The 19,790-nt window shown below is 37.5% G+C and overlaps 1 protein-coding gene across 3 annotated transcripts in view; it reads left to right on the top strand.

Moving 5' to 3' along the window:
• The window catches only part of ANO10 (anoctamin 10), a 121,093-nt gene that overhangs the window by 68,766 nt on the left and 32,537 nt on the right, over positions 1-19,790 (top strand). For all 3 annotated transcript variants that reach the window (XM_063408485.1, XM_063408476.1, XM_063408465.1), the window contains exon 12: positions 10,991-11,107. In XM_063408485.1, the coding sequence (XP_063264555.1) occupies positions 10,991-11,107 (117 nt within the window). The remainder of the gene's footprint in view (positions 1-10,990; positions 11,108-19,790) is intronic.

Below are 19,790 nucleotides of genomic sequence, written 5' to 3'. Positions count from 1 at the left end.
CAATTTGAGATGCTTGAGGTATATTTCAGAGCCATGTTCAAAATTGCTAGTTAATTGATTTTAAATTGAAAGTGTCCTTCTCAGCTTAGATAATTTCTGCCATGGAACAAGTCAGCTGCAGGTTTTTATGGCTGATTATTCCTATATGATAATGTTTCATAGCAACAAAGTGATGCTGAGCCCTTGCTGCAAGTTGGTCTTGCTCCAAATGGTCTTAAAATTCTAATTGAATCTGTAAATAGAGCTCTTCTTTTTGCCTTTTTTTTTTTTTTTTTTTTTTTTTTTTTTTTTTTGCTTTCAGCCTTGCTATTTGTAGGGAGATGAGAAGCTGTGCTCAGTACATGTTGTCAAAACTCTTACACCACTGAGATTAAACTGTTGGTTTTCTCTTCTGACTGTAGTTTCAAAGGCCAAACTACCAAGTCTTAGAAAAAACCTCTTAAATGAGTAAGTAAAAGTATTTGTTGATGTATTATCATATTTGCTGCTATTCCTTTCTCCTTATAGATCAGAACTCAATTGACAACCACTTCTGTTTCAAATGTGAATTTTCTGAGATGTCACAGATGACCATTGAATTTGTCAAGCCGTAAGCATTGGGTTACGCTGATGTTTTGGAGATCAGTACTGCACTGATGTGTACCCCAGGGTACAGGAACTACTGCTTTGTAGTCTTCATGTTGGGATTTGCATTCTGATTTACATTCTCAGCTGACAGAAGGACTTGATAGAATTGCTGAGTGCCACTGTGCAGGGCACAGCTTGTTCTTCCTCTCTTGTGAAGAGTTCACCTTTCCAAGGGCTCTACATTCCTTAAAACTATAAGCAGTTCTGGAAATGTTTCTTAGGCTGCTTTTACGTGAGTGCCTAAAGTTGGGAAGTGTGTTATTGCTGGTAACTCGATTACTTACGTAGGACACAAAGTGTTCTGCATCAACTGCAGGATTTTGTCTCAAAAGTGAATTTGGCTCACAGTTAAAGATTCTCTTTTTGTCAGCTTGAACAGACCTTGAATTATGTTCCCACGAAGTTGAAGCAGGTCAGCAGCTAAGGCTAAACTCCGGGCTGTGCTCTGTTGCAAGGGATCTGCCATGGCCATAAAAGCTGATGTGAGAATTGCATGGTTAGCTTCCAGAAGCTTTGATGAAGAGCTCTTTTTATAGCTAGGGCAGGTAATGGAGTTCCAAAACAGAGAAAATTTTGTGAATACCCAGCCAGAGAAAAGACAGATAAAGAGAGCTTGAGGAGGATGTATAGGCCTTTATTTTTTTTAAGATACAGTTTTAATGAAAGCTTTTTAGGTGTTGGCGGCATATCCAAACACCTGCTGCACTGTTTAATTAAAATGCTCCAGCTGAATAGAAAGCTTTCCTCCTGACCTTTATAGAAAAGCAGAGGATTATTTGACTTTGCATAGTTCTGACAAAAAAACCCCTTAGTTTCTACAGGAAGAAATGCAAGTGATGAGTTCCCAATAGGAAAAATAGTCAGTTGTGATTTTCCCCTACACAATTGTTTCACATTAGGTAGTTTTATTGGACCTTTTTCAATTAACTTGTTTTGATTAAAGTTGCACAGGAATAGAGAAGACAATTAATCTGCACATTAGAGTGTGATATATTGCAATACCGTTTGTTTATTTTCTGATGAGTCATGCCTGTGACATTCTACTTATTGTTTAACATTGCATGATTCACCTTTTGGTCCAGATTAAAACATGTGCCATGTCCTACAAGATTTACTTACAACTTCCAGCAGAAGTAGAGCAAAGCAAACCACCTAGAACAGGGTGAATGCAATACAGTAGGAAGAAAACTGTGCATTACACAAAAATCTTGACTCATTCAGTGAAGATGTATTGGCAGTGTGGTGAAACACTATGTTTTGTTTAAAATATGTTTATTCAGTTATAGTTCTTTATTTATCTTGGTGTTGTGAGGCAAAGTGACTTTTCACCAGGATGAATGTTGTTGTGAATCAGCTTTGAAAGCATCCTAAGACTGTTGCATGTAAAGCCAGGGAGCTGTGAGAGGAATATGCAAATCAAATACAGTGCAATGCATCTAGATGGAGAAGTTGTTATTCACAGTTAAAGTTAAAAGATAAAGTATGTATCATCTTGAAGAATGTCTGGCTGAGACTTGGCTCTTCAAACTAAGCGCCAGTTACCTTTTTTGTTTCTTGCTGTCAGGGTGACAGAACATCAATTTCAATGTTTAAAATAGTTTAAATTCTAATGTAGCTACAACATCACCTCTTCCACTGCCACTTCATAAATTGGAAAAAAAAAAAGTCAGATAAGTCTGGTTGTCTTACAGTCTCCAGAATGACCCCACAGCTTTGTGAAAACCATCTGTAAGTATTGTTGAAGTATAGTGGATTTGCTTTCATGTGTGTACATTTTTGGTATCTTTGCTGAATCTGTCCACAGTTCAGTTGGAAGTTTTATATCTGTTCACTTCGACCTGGGGTAGAACAAGGGAGGTTTGGTTGAGGCAGGAAAAGAGCTCCTAAAATCTGTGATGTTTGCAGTAGGTGATAAATTCTGTTTATCATTGAACTAACAGTAGTTTTAAAACCATGGCAGAACCTTTGCTTTATATGTCCTTACTAATCACAGGTCATCTAGTCAGATAACCAAGGAGGAATTTCTAAGTCCTGCTGAACAGAATTCCTTACAATCCATAAGTACGGCGACTCATGCCGTAATTTCCTTGTATCTTTTTTCATAAAGAAAAATGTATGATTTAAATATGGAAAGAAATATAAGTTTTGCAGGTTAATAGAAAATGGCAATTTTTCCCCTTTCCTTGATGGGGAACATTAGGGCATTTTGACAATAAACTATACCTGTCAGTATGGAAGCTAATATGTAACATCAGCAATCAGCTAAGAGGCACCTTCATATGGCTTGTATTAATCATACTGTCAATTTTAATTCCATGGGCATCCTTCTTTCCACTTTTCACTTAGAATTTATTTCAGAGCATGATCAAAGCTCTGCTGTTCATTACATTCTGCATTAGCTAATTTGGCTTTTGGCAACACTCATCCCAGTTCCTATTAAATGCTGGCCATAAATTGAGATAAGCATTGTGCCAAAACATTTCAGGATTACCTAATAGTAGCATAGAGAGGGGTGTATTATCATGCTAGTTTGAAGACTTTTGGGTTACTGCAAAATTAACCATTAGCAGATACTTACAACCTCCAGGACAAATTCATATCCACAGTGGTTTTTTTTCATGTCTTCTGAATTGACTACAGGATTGAACAAATGTGAGAAAAATCTTGTTCCTGTGACATGTCTGAAACACTCGTTTGTGTATGCTCTAGTTTTATAGAGGCTTTTGTACAGATGGTTTTGCAAGTGTGCTGTATCACAAAATATTTTGGGTCACAGAATATGCTATGTTTATACAACAAGGTTATTAGGACAGCTGTTTTTTCCCAAGCTGCAGTCAGTTAGGAGTCTGTGTAGAAGACTGATACCAGAAAATCTTTTATTTTTTCTTTCAGCAGGTGTTTCTAGAACATGCTGAATCTTTGATTTGTAGTGATAGATACAAAAATGGCAATTTCCCTGAAGAGAGAGGGAAATGCTGCTTGGGTATGTAAGTAAAACATCCTCTCTACTAGCACTTGGCCCTCTTTTTTCATACTTCAGTCTTCAAGAAGTAATCTGAAGGTAGGCTTAAAATTCCAGTGTAAAAAATCTGTAAATAGCCTTGAACATGTATGTTTTACATACCTTTACAGCTATGTAAATGGTGAGAAGTAATGAACTAGTGGCTTGCTTTCAGTGCCAGGTAAGTTGGTGACAAAATTTATATAGATTTTGGGCTGCCTCACATCTTAATTGTTGTTGCTGGAGAAAATGACAAGAGAGTAGTTGGACTTCTAAATCTTTTCAAAGTGTCTAATAAAACCAGGTAGTGCTTCAGTTCATTACTGGCTAAATATATGTAACAGCTGTGGTTTAAAAACACTAGTAAAAACAAATTATAAATCATTAGAAAATTAGTTTTTTAAAAAAATGTTGAGTTACTAGAAAGCATAATGGTGCCATAAGACAGAAAAATAGTCACAATTATGTAACTGACCAGATTACTTGTGCTTTTGAGTTCATTAGTGTGTCTTTTGATGGAATATTTATTTATTTAATTTACTTCCCTTGATATAAGAAATATTTATTTATTTAATTGACTTATGTTTAAATTTGTATCTGGTATAAATATTTTTCTAGGGCTTTCCAGAGCAGGACTAAGTTTCAGAAATAGGACTGGCTTCCTATGCTTGCTTTCCAACCAGTCTTGTAGAGATCTTTTGGGAAATGGAAGACGAGTACAAAAATATGTAAGGGCAGAATAGACCAGCTTCCTTACTAGGAGCTGATGTTTGCAGTATTTTATTTTTTCCTTTGTCTAACTCATTGCTTCTGCAGTTGCTTCCTGGAAACATGAGCATGGAATCTGTTTCCTTAAGGATTATCTTAACTTTTTTTTTTTTTTTATTAAAAAAAACCCTTTCTTCTTGTCTCATGTGTTAGTCTCTTTCTTTTTATTTTGATAGTATATGAAGCAACTGTAGTATTCAGAATAAATTTACTCCTTCTGAGGGAAACCAGTTCAATAGTCTTAAGGCATAAGACAGACTTATCTGGAAAGAGGTGTGTTTCAGTGCTTCTAGAGGCCAGAGCTGCTAAAATGAACCTGGATTCTCATGAGGCAGCTTAATTACAGTTGAAATATACCTCAGTACTGCATATTAAAGCCTGATATCTTTTTCAGCATAGATTTCTACTTGTGACGTTTTACAGTGGATTGGTAATAAATATGGACAGGATTTCTGCACTACCTAAGACAGTTTCTGAAGTGTAAATGCAAGGGGATGCCGTGCGAGCTGACATTCTTCCTTTCAAACTCATGAGTTTAGTATGTTGCATTCAGCCACCTCTAGAAAAGAAAGAAAGCATTGTGATTCAGCCATTCAGTTTCAAGATCCAGACTTGGGCATTTTCAGGCTTAAATGTTTTTCTGAACCTGAATATATTCATAGATGTGCTTAACACTAAACATAAGCTTAAGTACTCCATTGAGCGAGTCTAGGTTTCAATGTGCTGGTGCACTCAACACAAGATGGGTGATCTGCTCCTGCCCTTCTGACAGTCTGTGAAATGTTCTGGCAGAAATGGAGCTGCCAGGTTTCCTTGGGTAGCCTTTGTGTGTGTGTGTGTGTGTGTGTGTGTGTGTGTGTGTGTGTTCAGGATGTGAGAGGAGGAAGCGGATGTTCTGTTACAGATGATAAATGGACCAGATAATGCTGTCTGCTCACGCTCCCCAACACATTTTGTGTTGAGCTCTGCTCACTTGCATCTACCCCAGCCACATTTTAATGGGACAGGCTGAAGCTCTCCCTGCTGGATGGGATCTTTTAAGTTTGGACTTCCGAGGTTTTTGTATTTAAAATAAATGCCTTCCATCTTTTGTGAAAGTTGAAGAGCTATAGGTAAAGTAATAAATACAGGCTATTTATAAATATATATAAGAATTAGATTATTGTTATGTTGAGGCATTGTGTCTGTGCTCTGAGGTAGCAGTGTGCAGGCTGACAGAAGTTTCACTCTGATCTAAAGAATGTGCTTTAGGATGCTCCTATTAGAAAACTGTTCCAACTTGATAAAGACACAAGCTTCTGAAACAGGTCTGGTTTATGTGGTTTGTAGTGTTTTAAAGAGGCAAGTCAGGTGTGAGTGCATGAACTTTTCACCTGTACTGAGCATACTCCAGTTGAGGACTGAGACACGTTTCACTGTGCTGGAGTGGCAAGAGGCATTGGATCTGAGGCAGGAAGGCTGCACTTCAGTCCTAGTGTTTCCCTAAAGTTTCAGCAGGGAGGAGACTGAAATGAGGGAGAAATGGGCTACACTGCTTTGGGAATAAAGAAATACGGTAGATGGAGCTTACAGATGGTGGCAGGTGTTAGGATTGTGAGTGTGTGCATGTGGATGTTTGTGGAAGAGAAGATTAATGGAAGAGGTGAAGAAGCCATGAAATAGACCCAGCATATAATAACATGCTTGTCATTCCCCCCCTCTCCTCCCCCAGGATTTTGGACATGTTTGTGGATAAAATAAAATACTGAAGGAAAAAATCCATAGTAATACATGGGATTATGTGATTTTAAAAGCAGAATTTATCAGAGTAGCAGAAGAAAAGCCCTTTTTGAAGTCCCTCAGCTGTGATAATTCTGTCCCATTAGCAAGACTCTATTGAAGCTAGTTCAATCTACAGGAGGGAAGGAAGGTTTGGTCATGCTTTCTTCTAATGTATATCACAGAAATGTTTGCTCATGTATTTATTGATATCTGTTAGAGACAGTTTAATGTAGTTGAACTTCCTGAGCTTTATGAAAATTATTCTTTGCCTGTATTGCTCCCTCAACAGAATTATATTTCACTTTTCTCCTGCCATTTTTTCCCCTCTCAGAAAGATGCAAGATGCAGTAAATAAAAACTGTTGCCACTGAAAGACAGAATTTGGTTTGGTGGGGTTTTTTTGGTTGGGTTTTTTGGGCTTTTTTGCCTGTTCTTAGTGTTTGAACTTGGCTTTACTGTCAGAATACTGTGATCTGGAGTCCTAGCAAGGAAGGAAATAATCTCCCTGCCTTCTGCTCTGACAACAGCAACATGATTCTGCAGTGATGCTTTCCTTTGGCAAAGGCCAGCAGAGGACAGAGGTTCCAAGTGAGGTGCCATTCTCAGGTGTTGGCTTTTGTGTTCCCCACAAAGGGTTCCCCACTTGTGCAGAGTTAGTAACCAGAGACCACCTTGCTTCAGAGTATGGATTGGTTCTAGGCTGGATTAGGTCCAGATTTCTGATTTTAATTGGACATTTCTATGAGGAGTAGATTATAAAATAGGCTATTGATGGAAAATTTTATTAATTGTCTCCCCAAGCTGATGTTTGGCATGTGCTTTATCAGCTAACCAGCAACACAGCTACACTTGTGTTCTTTCTTTTCTTTCTTTTTTTTCTTCAGTTGAGTAGACTTTGTCAGGAATTGCTGTGGTAAAACCACTATAGAAATCAGATTAGCTGTTCATAATTTCAGGAATTTAACCCTAAATAGCAATTTCTGTTTTAGAAGAGGTGAAGTTGGGGACCCACTGCTGCAAAGCGCAGCTGCTGCTTCTGTTCCTGTCGGTGGCTTTGCAGAACAGTATAGTTCTTCTAGCTGGCCAAGCACGTGGCACTGGACCACAAGAGTTTGATGGTACTGCATTTATTAGGGAAAGAGATCCAGTGCTGTTTGTGTGCTTGACACACTGCAAAATAAGAGGGGATTTTGCTGTTGGCATTGGAGAGCTTAAAGCTTGTGGGAATGTTTCTCTGGGTTTCCCTTGCAGTGGAATAGTCCTCTTGTAGTCATGAAGGGCATGCTCTTGGAAACAACACTGCTTTTAATGGTTGCAGCTAGAAATAATGGTTGGGTTTGTAACCTGATTTCAACGAACAACCCAAACCAAAACAAAACCACCCCAAACCAAAAACCAGCTCAATGAAGAATTTTTTAATATTGAACAAATACATTCACACTTGTATAGTAAATTTGGATAAACTTTAGTATTTAGGTTTTATAATGTATTCATACTAGTGTTAGTGTAATGAAAGAAAATTTTGTTGTCTTCTAGTAATTTATACCATACTCCTGAGACATTTCCTTTTTGAAAGCAGATGTCTGCTTTTTGTGGATCTGACTTGCAGGAGTTACACTAAACAAGATTAAGAAATCAGTATGGGAATGTGAATGATACAATGAACTTAACTGCTTGACTCCCTGCTTTTTCCTTCGATTTCTCTTGAAGGAGAGAAGCTACTTACATTTCCTTTGTCAAGTTATAATTTCAAAATGAAATAGAATCTGTTAATAAAATAGATCCATTTATTTTCAAGAGGTTTCATGGATCACATGACCCAGATTAATAATTTGTCTTGACAGTTTTATTAATACTGTTCCAAATTTGCAAATAAGAGCAGCTGGAAAAATTATCCAAGGGAGACTGTTTATCTGATGTCTTTTTTCAGGTTCATGGGAGTTATGAGATGGGCTTGAAATCATTTGCAGTCTGTTAAGTCCAGTGTGTTTTCTGAAGTCACAGGAACGTCCCCCACAGTCTTGGCACTCTGTGACTGGTAAAGCTTTGTTTTCATGGGAGGAAAAAGAACATTAAAAAGCCATTCAGAGGAGTAAACCAAAGGTCTACCTAACCCTGTAATTTTTTAATCTTTCTTTTTTTTTTTTTTTTTTTTTAAACAATGGCTCTTAGTGGATGCCTAGGAAGGACATGACAGTGGGGCAGGGAAAAGTAGTGTCTTCCCATGTCTGTACTCCAATTTCTAATCCCTCTCTGGCTTGAAGACTGAGACAGAGGTTCTGCATTCATATTTAAGATTGTATCCTTGTGTTTGTTGGCTGAGTTGTGCTGGCATTAAAACTAATCGGTGACAAGCATCTAGTTAGTTAATGCTGCAGTAAAACTCACCACATAGTGAAGCAATTAAAACACGTTGCCTTTCTAAATTTGTTTGAAAAGATACAATGTTTTCCAGGATTAACTGCAGTATTTTTGTTGGGTTTTGTTCTGGTTTCTCTAGATGTCTCTTGTATTCCTTCCTCAGCTGTGTCAAAAATGGGAAAATTTAGTCAGTCTCTATCCTCCATAGTATTATTTACATTTCCTTGAAATTATTTGTTGTATTTTCTTAAAAGCTGTTTGAATTTGGAACTACTAGTTTCTGTGTGGAGTTACTCATTTGGCTTATGCTTTTAAAACTCCTCAAGAGGCAGTGCTTGAATAATTACAGTTGCAAATTTTGATTTTTCACTCCCTAATATGATTTAAAAAATACAATTTTTTTGTTGAACAATGTAAGATGAACCCAGTGCTAAGGATTTTAGGCATGTAGAAGTGACATTGTGTGATGCTGAGTCTCATTTTAACTATCCATTGTAACTTTTAAAATAAATATCCTCCTCCAGATGCCTCAGTTTTTGTTAATTTTGTCTTAAGCATAAGATTTTAGCCCTATTCTGTTATTTAGTTTTGAGAAATTCCCAATTTGATCTCTTTTTTTTACATTTACATACCAAAATTCTGTGGATTAGTTACTCCCCTTCAGCCTGTGATCACTTTTGACTCTGTTCTGCATTGGAGTATTGGTTGTCTCGATCAATTACTGTCTTCAACATTTTACCTTTTTCCACTTAAGAGATTCCTCCAAAGCTGACTCTGATACAGGTTTTATTGCTGTGTGTCTCTAGCATAAACCAGCATTATTTGCTATCATTTTTCTTTTTGGAAGAAAAGTTTCTTAGTAGCAGACAGTATTAACTAGAGGGGGAAAGGAAAGTCTAAATGAGTGAGAGAATGTTGTACTGTTGACATATTTTTTTAATAATGTGGTATTAACCATTGCATTACACATCAATCAATGCCAATTGATTCATTAGTGTTTTAGTCTTTGTGTTTTCATTATATCCATTTCAGCCTTCCTTTCACCTCTTTAAGAAAGTATTATTCCTTGTAATGTTTGTTTCCTAGACCTACTGCATTTCTGCAATACATTTTAAGAAATATTTTAACGTATGGCTCTTTGTCGTTGTTCTTTTAATACCATAATCTGACTTTTTACTCTAACTCTTATGTATTAGCTTGCTAAGAGTTTCACTACAGCTCCTGTGAAGTCTGTAGTGTTTTCGTTAGCTTCTTGCTTCTGTAATACCAGAATCTGAGGGATTTTTGGTCTGTTAGGTTGTTCCTCCTGTGCCCAAGTCCATCAAGATCACACAGTTCAGCAAAATAGTATTTCAGAGAACAGCACTGCTGTGTTCCATTTTATATTAAAAAAAACGGGAATTTGGGAAGTAGCTTGGATGTGCCATCTAAATTTAAGCACCTCCATGAGTGTCATCATGGCAGCGTAAGCACGTGCTTGATGATAAGCACATAGATTTGAGTGTTGCCTTGTCTTGGACAGCTAGGAGCAAGTTCCTGCTTACAAATATGCAGCATACTGTCAGCTCAGGCCTTGATAGAATTATTTAGATTGTAGTTGACATAAATGAAGAAACAAAACTACTGACTTTGACAGTTTGGCATTTGTTGGGTTTTTTTGAGATAGTGCATATTTAAGTGAAATTTAAAGACTTCTCAATGACTAGGTTCAACAGAACTTCATGACTGTTTTCTCTTAAATAAGATGACAAAATTTTGCAATAAATTATGGCTAATTTGACATCTTATACATGGAATGTTTTTCCATTTCCTGCAAAGTTTCTGTTCATGAATGTGCCACTTCTTCGAGAATTATATTTTACTTAGTTTTGTTCTCTTCTGATGGTTTCAGGAATGTTTTTGCAATTTAATAACTTCTGCAGTGCAGAAGTTCTCTGTGTGTTCATATCTTTTACAATAGCTTATTTAATTTGTATCATAACATACATGTATGTGTGCATTCACATATGTATGTTGTTATAATTTCATCTGATATGTATTTGTCTACATATGTATTTATATACATGTAAAAAATTCCCTCTGAAACTGTATATGCTATTCCCTATGAAACTGTATATGGGTGCAGTATATAATATATTCAATTTCTATACACCAGTAATACGTTTTAAAAGCTATTACTTTATCTGGAGTCACAAATACAAAATTCAATTAGAGTGTTATAGTATACAGTGAAAATAGGATTGCTGTGAAAATAAGGCAGACTGTCTGTGTTTAGATTCAAATTATGAATGACTGCAAACAGAAAAAATATGGAGTAGCTGAGGCCTAATGTGGTTATAGTAAGCTGTGTTGTACGTGTCACAAGAAATCATTGTTTATACTGCTATTACTAAAATTTAGAAATACTATGCTGTTTTCTCCGTGCTTCAAACTCTATAAAATAACATTTTTCTTTTTCCTTTTTTTCCACAGCACTTGCTACTAGCAATAAAGTTCATCATGGCATTTGTAATTCCTGATAAACCAAGAGACATCCAGACGAAGCTTGCCAAATTGGAATTTGAATCTTTAGAGGCTCTCAAACAACAGGTAAGAGCATTTCATATGCAGCTTCATTTTCTCTTAATCCATCATTGCTTAAGAAGTAGAGCATAGAGTTTTAACCTATTTATCTGTCCTTTCAACCCACCAGTGTGTGTGCAAATCCACACCAGGAAAATGACCTGCCCCTTCAGACAGCTTGAAATTCCTGGTGTGACTGGTGACATAGCTCCTTACAATGTCTGCTGTCCTTGCATGTGCAAGCATATTTTGTTTTTATATCGTTAAAGGACATTGGGCTCTGTGAAACCTCATTTCATCCCCTGGAGGTGTCTGTTACTACAACACCAGAATTTCTTTCATTTCTGAAATACCATCACAAGTAAACAGTTAACTTGGCTCTACTATTAATCAGGAATTGTAAACAGTCTGAACATGTTTGAAATAATTGTGTTGAGAAGTGTATACATTTGAGGAAATAGTAATGTTGTCTTATTTTGCTGTCCATACAGTATCCTCATTTTATTGTCTAAAAAGGTATATTCTACAATATACTTAACAAATATTCCAAAGCAATTTAGGAAAACAAGGAACTAGATTGTTTTTCTGAAGATTTCTGTTTTAACAAATGATTCTGTAGAGTCAGTGGTGGAGGTCACGAGAGTGGAAGAGTTGCATGGGATTAGCTTCAGTAGGATACAGAGATTCTACAGAGCTGATTTTGCAATGGTGACATTCTTTAGGAGTTTCTGACTGTACAAGGCTAGATGGGATTTCTAAGCTATCTTACATATCATAAAACAAACTAAGAATAAAAACTCCAACACTGAGCTGCAGAGACTGGTTTACCGATCTGTTGTTATTTCAGATATTTTCACACTGTGTAGTGTGATTTTACATGAACATGTTCTTTGTGTGCTCGACATGCACATGTGTAAGCTCCTCCATACTATTTATTATGTGTGTAAAATGGAAGGTTACTTTTTAAAGCATCTCCTGTAGCTGCATGTGACAAAATGATCTCTCGATTCTGAACAAACTGAGTCTGTAAACAATATGCTGCCTTTTGTAGTTGAAATCCCACTGTTTTGTGGGATACTAAAACATCACTATTGAGGTCAGTGCTGTCTTTCTTAATCATCTATAACAAACAAAATCCAAATTACAGTTGTATCTAATGTCTGATAGTTTTGTTTTGCTTTTCTCTAGTAGATTGATGTGAAGTTACCAGGATCAGCAGGAACTGCTGATCCCAGTGCCCAGGGATCTCATGGGTTTTTAGATAATATTAAAAGGAACAGGAACTATATTTCTATTTCATGTGCTCTTTCTCTGTTTTCATTTTGTAGACAGGCAAAACTAGGTCACCCACTGGAACGTTAAGGTCAAGTGAATATAGTTACCTTTGGTCCCAATGTTCCAGCTGGAATATATACAGAGTCTCTTTCAATATGAGTGTCAGCAGTTGGGTCTTCATCTCCTATCCTTGCATCTGTGCATTCCTACATTAATATATGCCTGATTCCCAGTTTTTCAGGGTTGCTTCAGTAATTCAGTAGCAAAAAGTTAGTTGGAATTTCAGCAAAAGCCAGAAGCCTGGCCTAGTTCTCACCTATGCTTTCAGACTTCCTGAAGGAGCTAGGAAGAGTATTGGCTGAATTTCAAGTGCCTTGATAAGTAGTTTAAATGCAAGTGTATGCCATCACCTTTTCAGATTTCCTCTGATTGATACTGTGCCATGTATGCCACAGACATGTAGATACTTGGGCTTTGTTCCTTGTTCTTTAGTGTTTTTTGGAGTGAAAAATACCTGCATTTAAAAGTAGTACACTGGCACTGCAAAAAGATACCAAAACATTTCTTTCAGAAGCACATTTCCTATTTCTTCTTCTTGTTACTGAGAGACAGCATGGTCATTTATGCTGAATGCCTTACTTTCAAGCAGAAAATAAGAACAAAATCCCTCAAAACATGTATTTAAAACAACAGGCATAAATATGTGAGGTAATTACGTTGTGGGATAAAATGTTATGGAGAAACTAGTTTGTATGCTTCTGTGCAAGTATGTCTCACATTCCTCTCTTGATGTTCTCCAGACATGCATTCCGTTGTGTTTTACCATGTAATCTTCTCGAGTAGTGCTGTCTTGGGATGTAGCTATTAGAGCAGTATTAACAATGCCACGCTGTAAACCTCTGAGATGCCAAAACAGATTATTAGGCTCTGTATACAGTGCATGGAGAGAAGATCTCCTAGTACAGCTGCTTGCAACAGTTCTATTGATTATGCTTGGGATCCTTAACCTTTGGCAGTGGGAGTACTTTTACATTTTCATTAATGCTAAGCTAATTGCTTTTTAACGTGGTGCAGTGGGACTGTAACTATTCTGTGTTCAAATCCATTTGAAGACTTGAGTGTCTGTTTGAAAGGGATTTTAGGAAAAAGAGTGTTTCAGCTCTCTAATAGAGATGAATAGTCATCATTAGAGCTTGTTAAAAAACCTCTTCTATATGGTGAAAAATGCCATTAAAAACAAAAAGGGAGTCATTTTATATTAGAATGTCAGTCTTGTTCTGAAGTTCTCAAACTTTAGGGAAGGATTTAAGGAACTCCTGAAATGTTTCTTTGAAACATTTCTTTACATAGTTTGTATTAAGACTGTTGAAAAGGGCTAGACTGTTGAATGTGTTAAATAATGGGATTTATTTTGAAAAATACTTTGTTATGATACAGTCCTAGTATCATAACAAAGTTTGTTAATGTAACTCAAGTCAAAATATGTTAATCTTCCTGAATCCAAACTGGGGGATGTGCTACAGCTGTTGATTTTGTGTCAAATTTCCCTGGTATCCTTCAATGTAAAGAATGATAGAGGAGGCTGGTTAGACTCTGCTTTTGAGGGAGCTGGGGCAGAGAATAAATTAACGTGAACTTTATCATAGAGGACTAAAGAGGTTATGGATCAAGAATCTTGGAAGAGGAGCAGAAGTGACTCCTTTCACACTCCCTAAACTGTTGTCAGGTTCTTTGTTGCCTGGAAGGAAGCCTGGATAATGGGCTCCTAGAAATGGTTGTTGTCTGCTGCCACAGTCATGGGCCCTTTCCTGGTGAGCATCAGGATCCTTCCTGGGGAAGGAGCCACTTGGTAAAGTGGAGTGAGGTGCCCGAGACTCTCCTTGCATCTTTGCAGTACTCTGCTCTGTTGCATGTTCTTGCTGCCAAGTGCAGAAGCATGCCATGCTCCAGTTCTTATCTTAGGGAAGACTGAGTGTAGATGTGCCTGCAGGCGGCATGGGAACAGTCAGTTAATTCTCTGGTGGCTCAGGAATTAGCACTGTATGCATTGTACATGGAGATAATGATGTCAAATTTGTGTGAGGTCACATCTAGCATTTTCAGGGCAGTGACAGTAAAAGCTTCAGCTTTTGCTAGTATATACTTCAGCTTCTAGATAGATCAAAGCTTAATGAACAGACAAAAAGCTGTCATGGTTGGAGTTGGGTCAGCCATATATCCTTATAAAAGATCTAAGTTCCAGGAACACAAGACAACCACAGATGAAGCAGCATAGTTTTCATTTTATGGACTAGATCACAGTCATGTTTTCAAGTATTAGGAGATCTCCTCAAGTATTGCCTTCTTCCAACTGAGGCAAACATCAAATAAATACTTTTTTTTTTGCGCTGAAACTAGACCCAGGCAAAAGACAGCCCAGTTGGGGAAAAATAATCATTCATGCAATTAATTTTGGATCATGAAATACAGATAGCAACAACTCCAAGATTATGTATAACTAGTAGATATTTTTCAAGGAAGGATAAGATGTTAAATGATGGGGAAATTGCCTGTCTTTTCACAAAGTGCAACTACTCACACAGCATCAGTATGAGCTCTGAAAACACAAGCTCGTTGATATGAAAATGTTCGTTGTTTTTTGTGGTACTTTTGCATTAAAACATCTGAATGATATAAATTGGGTAAAGATGTTTTTCGTTATAGCATCTCCTGGACCAGTATCTCAGCAAAATAAGCATAGCCCTGATGGCAACAATAGAGAAATATATTTTCGTGCAAGAATTATCTTTTTCAGAGTAACTGTAGAGGAGAAAAACTGACCTTAAGCTGGAGCAGAAATGCAAATGTGGAGGATTTTTTGCTCTGTGCATCCTTTCCCAGTTTCATCCCCATCCCTTACCTCCAGGGGGACCTGATCTATAAACATCCTATCATCCCTGTGCTCTAGATTCCTTCCTTAGTGTTCTAGCCATCAATGGGCAGTATCTTTTAACAGGAATGCCTTTTCCTTCTGATATGTGAAGCCTTTCAGCGCTTCCTCTGAAGAAGCGTGTCCATCTTTTAGGTATCTGGTGTCCATCTGTAAATATTCCACCAGAAAGCGACTCCAGACAGATAAAAGGCTCATGAGTAAGGGGCCCAGTGATCTGATTGACAGCTGTCACCCTTCCTCAACCGGAAGGAATGAAAGGGGTCAGGCTTAGTGAACACCAGCCATGAAAAATGCCTCCTTTATCCTCCCTGGTGTATTTCTGTTCGGAGAGTGATAAAGCAATGCAGTTAAGACCTTTTGCTCTTTCAGTATCTCCCTTGGCGGTTGTACCATCCATATGCTATTGCTTCATGGCAGTGGTATAGTCTGGATATCCATAAACAATAGCTTCAGTTGCTTTAGAGTGAGGTCCAGGTGTTTGTAAGGCAGTGCTGTTCCTTCCTAATAATTTCCAGCAGAATAACCAGTTTTTTAAAGCAACAGTAGGTGCAACACTCACTAGGATTTCTCCACTAATATGAACTATTTCCTGAAAATAGGTCCTGTGTCTCAATTCCCTCTCAAGAAAATGCAGGAAATTAGGAATGCTGTGACTGGTCTGTGCTGACCAGAGGCTTCTTCAAAACATGACAGTGTATTAACAAGCTTCTTTTTGAAAAGGATAGTGAGACAAGACAGAAAGACAGGTGTCTGTTCACCGAGGTCATATCAAGAGTTTAAACCCTTCCTCCCTCCTTCTGCAGGTATTTTGCTGTGTGAGAGTTGCTGTTCTCTCAGTGAAAATCTTCTGATTCAAGTAATTTCAGTGCCTTATCATTGCAATTCACCATACTGCAGCAGCTTTAATAATGGCAAAGATTTCTGGTTTCTGACTGCAGTTGCAGTTTGCCATTTCCCCTGGGAACAGTACCCACTAGCACTAATGTCCTTTCCAGAAGGAATACACTGTGCTGGCCTGTTTTTGTGTAGCCTCTCTGAGAACAGCTTTCTGTAGCTCAGATCAAAACAGAAGTATTGCTAACTTAAGGGTCTTCTGTACTGTGTGACATTTGTGCATTCTCCTTGCACCTCTTCAAGCTGTTTTTGTTGCAGAGATTTTCTATCTTCTAGCATATCATGTGTGTCAAAATATGACTGTGGATGTGGTGGGCCAAGAGCTGCTTGACTTATCAGTGAGCCTCAGAAATGACCCTTCTCTTTTCATGGGGGAAGGAAGAGAACAGGATCTTCGTTTTCAACTAACATTGGAAGAGCATAAGTCATTAGTTCTTAACATCCTGTTTACTTGTCGTGCAAAATAAGAACTGAAGGCAGTTTTTTGTGAGTATGAAGCAAACTTGGTGGATTTCTGCCTTATTTGATACTATAATTATCAGAATGTAGAGGGACCTATAGCTTCAGAACTGCCCTCAAAACACCGCTGAGACTTGTTCCATGCTTGCTGGCAATGCTGAACAAACACAAGGCTGCAGTCAGACAGGAGGAAGGGCAAGTAGCTGACATGAAAATATTTCATTCAAATAATCTAAGATTTGCAGAAGAGCTTGTATGAAAGGGTGATGAAACTTAAGCTCAGACACTGAATTTAGGTTAAAACACAATGCAGGCAAACAAACCACTTGCTTTATGTTTTCACACCACCCTCCCCCCCAAAAAATCCTTAAAAATAGCATTGTTTCTAAAGAAAAAGAAATAACAAAGCCTCATTTTTCCTGAAGAAATCTGTGGCAACACTTTTTTTCATAGGCTCTGCAGGTTTGTGTAATCAGATATAATTCACAGCTGATGTTAAAATAGAGCCATTGCTAATTGTTGTTGGCTGCTGTAGATTTTTTTGAGAGGCCAAACCTGTTATTTCAACTTCACAAATGCAATTTTTTTCCTGGTGAATGGGAAGAACACTTTCAGACATGTCAATATAACATTTGCATATGTTTGGTAGCAGCAGGTAAGATTCATTAAATTTTCATAACAGTTTTTTAAGCGTAGAAAGACTTGCATAGATAGTCATAGAACAGACTGTGCCCATAGTTTTGACAGGGTATTTTAAATATGAATTCCTTTAATCCTGGAGCTTGCTTGAGAATATGGTAATGAAAATTTCTTTCAATAGAAAAGTGTTAGCAAAACAAAAATAAATTGTGGTCCTTTAAGAAAAGAAAACTATAATCAAGTTTGGGAAGGAGATTTGTGTCTCCCCTTTTGCTACTTTTCAGCTGAAGGTGAGATGACAAGAAGTCTGCCTGGTTGGGAATTAATTAAACATTTAACTATGGGACCCTTGAGAGCTAACAGTATAAATATAAACTTTTAAATAAGTATAATGAGATGGTAGATGATACTTTTGCATGCTCTTAATGGGAACAGAAACAAATAATGCACCAACTTTCCAGCAGGTGTAACTTTCTTTTTCAACAACCCATTTTCTCTGTGGCTGTTGCTAGGGGTGAAGTTGTGCATCATGCTATGTTTCTATAACAGCTGAGTCTCTCTGGAAAGATAATCCATCCTTTTTTCAAATCCTGACCTAGAGCCTGGTGGTGGAATGAACATCAGCCAGTTCAGTACTCTCTTTTTGCCTGATGGCCCAGGCCACTGACAAGATGTGATCTCAACAAGGAAACCTGGAGTAAGGGGATAGGATAAAAACTAGGTTAAAATGGTTCCTACCCTCAGACTGCTGCAGCTGTAGGAGACTTTCATATGTTTCAGAACAGAGGAGGTCCCAATTATGTGTGTACTAGTTTGAGTGCAAGGCAAGAGGCTATTCCACTTCCCATACAAATGAGGATAAAGCATACGGTGAGATTTGATCTCAAGAACTCTGGTATCAGCTTTTTACAAGATATTCATGTGTCTGTAGTTCCAGACTTCTAAATGTGGTTGTACCTGTTACTGAGAAGGTGAAGGACTAGAGTGAGAAGTACAAATGAAATCTCTTCTTATGTTAAAATTTCTTCAAAGAAAAGAATCCTATGGGGTTACACTTAACATGCTTTGATAAAGGGATTGTCTTTATTGAACTGAATAGAATTTAATGATAAAAAATACAGTATTTGTTGCAAGCAGCTCTAGACTCCTACACACATATTGCATTTTAAATATGCTTTTCCCTATGCTGTTTCAAAAGACCCCAGTGAGAACAATGGACTTTAAGAGGAAATGCTAGTTTATTTCTTGACTGTGGAAAGCTTTCTCTATGAAGAGGAAGACAAGAAGTAGGATACATCTCAACTTTTTGGAGATGATGATTTTAGCCAAATTTTAGATGTTTAACTATTACTGATTATACCACTACCACCCCTCCTCCCAAGGAAGAGCTCTTTCTGAGACGTAACTGGAGACCAAAGAGCAGGAACCCACAGAACTCCTGGAAAAGAGGAAAAAATTTAAAAGTGGGTTCATGTCTCCATGTTGCTAGCAATGACACTTGTACCACAACTGAGTCTTGCACATACTGTGCAGCCTAATAATGGTGATTCTAAGAACAACTCTTCAGTATGATATGTTGCCTACCAAGCCACTGGATTTTGTTCATTTTTGATTTTGAAAAAATCTTTATGCCTCCTGGTGCTGCCTTGAATACTCACACTTTCTTGTAGTATGAGAAATAGCACCCTGATACGTATTTGCCGTTTCAGTAAAACTCGTGCCAAATGGTCCAGTTCTTGCCATATTGATTAGTTATTATTCTGAAATGGGATGTTAATTGCTTAACTGGATAAACATACAGAACTGGATAACATAAAGAAAAAAAATGTAATGTGTATACATTTTGTTTAAATTCAGTAGTGCATATTGATACTTGTGCAATATATACAGACCTGAAGCACATGCTTTTGGTGTGTTGGAGTAGTCCTTATGCAAATGTTTTTTCACACTTTCATCACAGATAACTTTGGAAATGTGGTTTCATGGACTGCTGCATCTGGCACTTTCAAATATCTAATTCTGTACCTTCTCCCAGCATCTAAAGAGCTGATATAGTTGAAAACGTATTGAGTGGGAGATTTTAAAAGGTAAAAATTGGAACTTGTCTCCATTGTGTGTTATTTTCTCTATTTTTCAATCTGTGGTGTTGACCTGAACTTGTAAGTTAGAGGCATTATTTTAATGGGTAGGCCACAGGTTATTTTACAGTCACAGGTCTGTACAGACAAACCACGTATAAACAGTGTCACCAGTGTATATAAATACAGAACATTTTCACTTAATTCACAAGAGACAGCAAAACCCTTAGTGCAGTCAAGGACAGTGTTGCAAAGTAAGAGAGAAGATGCTACTGACACTTTGATCTATCCCTTGCTGAATCCATGCTCAGCACCAGCTTTCCTTATACTTTCTGCTACAACTGTGTGTTGAGCTTTATTCTCATCAGAGATCCCTTACTGCAAAGACCACTCCTTTGACTGTCACAGAGTGAACCCTATCCTGCATGGCTTG

Source organism: Prinia subflava, chromosome 1 (genome assembly GCF_021018805.1).
Source record: "Prinia subflava isolate CZ2003 ecotype Zambia chromosome 1, Cam_Psub_1.2, whole genome shotgun sequence".
Lineage (NCBI taxonomy): Eukaryota > Metazoa > Chordata > Aves > Passeriformes > Cisticolidae > Prinia > Prinia subflava.
This window is presented reverse-complemented; position numbering and strand designations above follow the sequence as displayed.